Here is a 5,925-nt window from a genome sequence, read left to right as displayed (position 1 = left end):
CCAAATTGGAGCCTATGTGTGCGTGCGCGCGTGTGCACGCTAGGCATCGCAGGGATATGGTAGCTATGTTGAATATGGAGATGATAACACGTGTTAGGGGGTACTATATCTATCCATCTCCAATCTAGAGAGGTGATAACATCAGAAAGATTTATACCTAAAGATACTAAGAAATTTTTGGTAAATATTGGGAAAGTTGCAAGTTCCTATAAACAAAAATTGTGTAGATTTCAAAATCATGTGTACATATATGTCATTCAAGGGGGGTTAATCGAACCCAATTTTTGCTTTTGAATATATTGGTACTAACTCCATCGGGAGCTGAGCCTTACAGAGATGTGCTAACAAATGTGGTTGAATCATTCTAGGAGACACTGCACAGTGCCTCGGAGATCTCTCCGTATAGAATCAAAGATATCTATATTTAATTCCAGTTGTGAAAAATTGTATATCATTGTATTCTGGATCATAAAGGAGACTACATTTCTACTACATTTCTACTTATTTTGACCCCAATTTCAAGATATCAAAACGTCCTATCATGTCATTCATATTCGATTCTAGTACTTATTTTCGTATGACTGAAAATCACTAATTTTTTTTTTTTTTTCTCAGCTTTACAGTATTTCATCAATGTCTTGTATGGTAGCTGTACCAAAGATTGTTTTCGACTAGTCGAATAGGCCGCGTTTGGACCGTGCTACACTTTCAGTAGTGCTTGCTCTGGGTGTGAGTCTTCCTTAAAGTTATTCATCTTCATGTTTGTTTTGTTTATCTGAGCGAAGGAAGTAGAAGAATATCTAAGAAAGAAGAATTTTTTGAATGAATAGATTGATCGGACATAACTTGTATATGTCCTAGAGGAGATCTAAGGATTGAAATAACCACCTTATTTATTTACGGTTTCTCAAATGCATATATCATCAATTTTTTTTCTTTACTGCTTTTGTTAGCTGTTGTACATGCGTGAATTTCTTTTCACTGCTTCCTCTTTTGTCTTATTTTTCGTATTTGTATGAGGGATCCTTGTTACTTATGAAAGATATCTAGTTCTGTACAAATCCTTACTAAAACCGTAAAAGAAATTGGATCGTAGACAAAGGACGCCTTCCTAAATATTACATTTACAAAAACAATCAATCATCTCCCTAATGATGATATGACCTTTGGTAACCCCCTGTTATCTAATAGCTTTACATGGTTTTCCTTTTCGATTATTCTGTTAGGATTGGCATTACTTGTAGCAATGCTGAACAGAATTAAATATAAAGGCCTATATTGAAAAGCTGGATCAAATGTTACCATAGTGACATCACCAGTTGAGCCAAACTCACAGGTTTGGAAAGTTGTATTTAATTTTTATTTTGGTTTCGAGAATTGCCAATGAATATGAATACTGTCAAGAAAATTATAATACATGTACTTATCAGAATTAATTTTGTTTTGGACTGTTGTCAATAAGAGTGGTCGTGGATGAGACATATGGATTGACCAGAGTTAATTTTTATTTTGAATTGATACAGATTTGTTTTATATTTAAGACCATGTCTAGGTATTGGCTCTCCTTGAAATGATTATAGGGTAAAATGATAACCAATAAAGAATTGTCACGTAGAAAAGAGCCTCAGAATAAAGTTGAGAAAAGAACATATACAAGTCTAATAGAGAAGACTCAATAAAGAAGTTGAGGAAAGAATAAATATAAATCTCATAGAAAAGACTCAAAATAAAGAAAGTCGAGAAAGGAACAAATATAAAGCTTATGGAGAGGAGACTTAGAGTAAAAAAATAAAAAATAAAAAATAAATAAATAAATAAATAAATAAATAAATAAAGAAAAAGGGCAAGCATAAGTCTCACCGAAAAGAAATCCATAATCAAGAAATGGAGGGAAAGAATCTGATAAGAGAGAAAACGAAAAATCAACTGTTAAAAAAGAAGAAACCTATAGACATTCTATGAATAAGTTAAACAAACAAATAGATAAATAAATAAACATTGAAAGTGAACAGTGATGTATCAGACAGTGAATGAACCATAAACATTTGTTTCACTTATAGCGAATACTTTGAATTATTTCCTTGTAATAGAGTTTGATACTAAAATTTTTTGCACTTCAAAAACAATGAAAATATATTTCATTATTAATTTGTTTGTTTCCGATGTACCATAGTGTACTAGCACATAATGTATGTAATGATATGCAGATATGCTGAAAAAGAAAAATACATGTGCAACATAGAAATTCTGGAAATATTTGGATTTACCGTGTAACATACGCAAGGATTTTTTCCTATGGAAAAATTTGTTGATAAGTAATATTAACTGTAATTACTGTCTTTTTCTCTGTTTTTCCATGGTTTATCTGATTCAGTTAATCTCGAGGATATCCGTATACTTTTCTGTGAATACTTCCAATATCTCTCACATTTCACTATATCGTTACATTTTGTTTTGTTTTACTCATTCACCTCATTTTTCAATTTTATTCCCTGTTGCTGTCTACGCCTCTCCCAGATGATAACGCAATCTCACTAACATCAAATTTCCATATTTTACGCTTTATTTGCATGTAAACATTCTGTTTACTGTATCTTTATCTATTCGCAATGATATAGCTTGCACATTCACACTTCACCTCAGTGCAGCTTGCTATGGAACACGCACCTTGAAACCCAAACAAGTATAGGCATACGCACTCAAGCACACACACACACACACACACACACACACACACACACACACACACACACACACACACACACACACACACACACACACACACACACACACACACACGCAGTAGGTAGAGTTCCCGACTACCACTCGTTGTGCATTTGGTAGAGTCCCCGGCTGTCACTACGGCGGTCCGGGTTCGAATCCCTCCCAGGGCTGAAATAATTTCAGTATCGCTGCGTTGCGAGTCGTTACTCCAACTCTCGTGGGTGGGAGTTGGGTGTATGTGTGCGTTTAAGGTCACAACATTACCCATAGATCGGTCATATATGAGTTCTGAGCTATCTTCCGGGGGGGGGGGGTAGCTGTCGATTACGAGTCCAACACGGGATCCAAGACCAACACACACACACACACACACACACACACACACACACACACACACACACACACACACACACACACACACACACACACACACACACACACACACACACAGTAAAAGTAGGTGTTTGCGCGAGACATCCTTTCCATTCCTGTTTCATGAACCAAAATACTTGCAAAATAATCACGACCGCTTTTACCGTTGCCATGACATCGCAGCGTGGGAGAGCCACCAGTATAAATTTGAATACCTTGCTTGTAGAGACAGACTCCGTCTCACCTCGCTCCCAGAAGGGATACGACATCCATCCCTGCTAGCTATATTAGGAGACTGATAACACCACTCACTACTTTTGAGATACAAGAATATCATCTTGTGCTGATTTTGACCACAGACTTTCGTAGACCTTCAATCGACTTCGACAACACCCTAGTGGATCTCGTCGAGATGATTCAGGCAACTACCCCACAACCATTTTTCTTAGATAAATACTTTGTGTGCCTAATAGATAAAACCTCGGAACAGATATTAGCATCCTGTGTTGTCAAGTCTGAATATGTCTCATTTTACTATCACCCCCAAACGACTGCAAAGTTTAAGTTAACTTTTCACCTCATGTCGGTTTGGCCACTGTGAGAACAGGAGAGTGATGTGATAGCAATAAGGTCTTATTGGTTTTTTCTTTCATTGCAGACAATTTCCTGTATATCATTGATTTATCGATTCTCACGACTGAGTTTCTGTTGTTCAGACCCTTCGTGCACTGTAATTGTCATTTCTTGCATACCTGTAAAGGAATGATTTTAAAATTTCTCTCAATGATTCACCTTTTTCTGAATTCTAAGCACACAATAATCGGTGGCGGATCTTAGCCTGAGTCCATCAGTCTTTGCGTGCTGTCACTTATAACGACCCAATTTTCTTTTGCAGCGTTCCTGGCTTGCTGCAACATTGCTTGTCTTCGTGTTTGTGTCTTGGCATGAAACTAAAGTGGAGGGCAGCATCTACTTCAGGGACCACTTCTTCTTCTGCAGGGGTCGTTCCACGTACTCAGACCTCTACACAAATCTTGCCCGAGTCTGCGAAGACTGTCAGAATTTGACCCGCGATAAATCTGTCTATCTAAAGTGCCGGTATGTAATCCTTCAAGATCAACTATATTTCAACAATGCTTGTGTAACCATATCTGTGATTATATTAGTGGGAGTGACATACTCTTTTTTTGTATATTTGTTCACATTAACACGGGGGGAAATATATGAGCCCACAGTTATAAGTATAGGGAGCCAGCACAAAAAATGGCACACTTACATTCAAAGTGAACGAGTTTTCAACTACCAGTGTTCTTCTCGTTTCAGTGAGAACTGCTTCGTAAACGAAATTTTCCTCACCTGCATGGGAGTGTTGATGATACCGGATAACGTACAACACCAGTACCGGAAAAATGTATCGATCATACAGGAAGGCAGGAGGTGAACAGTGCCAAGTCCCATCCACGTGACACCGTTTTGAATTCTACCCGGTTTACTGATGTTTTTGAGACTTCTGCCTCCGCCCTCGATGGCTCCTGTTCTTGCGCTCCGTCCCAAGTCCGATTCTTTGAGACACCGTACATCTAAGGCTGATGTTTACCTTGAGACATACTCAGCCTGGCCCGCGTCCTCAATGCAGTCTTGTGTTACTTACGTCATCCTTAGTGCAAGATCTCCTCATGCAACTTTTGATTCAGTCACTACCTTCCGTACCCATGTTCCCTTGAAAGCCCTGTGCCCATTTCAGTCCTGAGTAACAACAGAACATTTTTAGAAATGAAAAGTTGGAAGACTGTAATCATAATCATATTTTACAGGGAATCTTGTCATTCAAAGAGAATATTACTGAATAAATAAGCGAAAGTCATTGTAATCTTTAACTTTATCCTTATAGGGACGTACTGACGTTGTATTGGCCGACGAAAAAGCTGCACATTCACTTCTATCGACATTCATTGCCCACGCAAAATTTTGTGCAACTCTAGTGTTCCTTCAGTTGTCCATGGCAACAAATGTGACTGTACAAAGTATATGTAATTTGGATGAAGATATTATTTGGAAATGCATATGTTGAAAAATCTAGTGTTTTAAAGGTGTTAATTTTATTTCCATTTGTTTCTAGATAACAATTCTGTTACTTTTTATATTGTTAGAAAATATTCGTAAAATTATAGTGGTTTGTAAGCTTTGTAATATATCTGATTTGATTCAAATGCAAAAGTACTCGATATGTTGTGGTTTGAGAATGCAGAATGTAAGGTCAGGGACATCTTATTCATTCTCGAAAACTGCGTATATTTGTATTTCCTTTATTGATTAATTTCTTCCGTTCATTTCAGTTGTAAGCTATTCAATTTTGAAGTAGAAACACAGGGAATTAACCACAGCTTTTTTTTATTCAGTTGCAACTGTAGATTTATGAATTACTGGAGGAGAGAATACGTCACGTCATCTAAGGCCAGTTGATGATGCCACCGTGATATCTTGTGATGTAAGGCGAGTCAAAATTATCCGGGAAGTAAATCATTACTGATAAAAAATCAACTGGCATCCTCTCGTCCATGATCTGATCCTCACTCTTTTTTTTAATGTTTGATTCACTCGCACACATCTAAATTCAAGTTGAACAGAAAGTGAACTGGTTGTCGTTGTCGTCCCCTAGACTGTCTGGGCGAGCAGTTCCGTCTACCTGAGGAACGCCGCGGCTGGAACGGGGTTTTCCCACAAATCCCTTAGAGTGTGTATTGTGTTGTTGTCGTGCATGGTTGTGTAAAGTGCAGTATTCCATAATATACTGTAATGTATAGTATGGGGTGAAGTGTTACTTCCTGG

General features: G+C 37.6%; 1 protein-coding gene across 1 annotated transcript; it reads left to right on the top strand.

The window, feature by feature from the left end:
- The first annotated feature begins 3,343 nt into the window (after window positions 1-3,343).
- Window positions 3,344-4,650, top strand: LOC143020997 (vitellogenesis-inhibiting hormone-like). Its single transcript, XM_076178089.1, has 3 exons — window positions 3,344-3,517; window positions 3,992-4,194; window positions 4,420-4,650. Exons 1-3 carry the CDS (start codon window positions 3,509-3,511, stop codon window positions 4,535-4,537), a joined length of 330 nt encoding a protein of 109 aa, XP_076034204.1. The 5' UTR covers window positions 3,344-3,508; the 3' UTR covers window positions 4,538-4,650.
- Window positions 4,651-5,925: the final 1,275 nt, after the last annotated feature.

This window comes from Oratosquilla oratoria, chromosome 41, assembly GCF_046742065.1.
Source record: "Oratosquilla oratoria isolate Oo_2021 chromosome 41, ASM4674206v1, whole genome shotgun sequence".
Classification (NCBI taxonomy): Eukaryota; Metazoa; Arthropoda; class Malacostraca; order Stomatopoda; family Squillidae; genus Oratosquilla; species Oratosquilla oratoria.
This window is presented reverse-complemented; position numbering and strand designations above follow the sequence as displayed.

Bases quoted from the DNA above. Each gene is read 5' to 3' on its own strand.
- LOC143020997 (XM_076178089.1), top strand. The intron at 4,195-4,419 runs GTATGTAATCCT...TTCTCGTTTCAG, and splicing joins TCTGTCTATCTAAAGTGCCG to TGAGAACTGCTTCGTAAACG.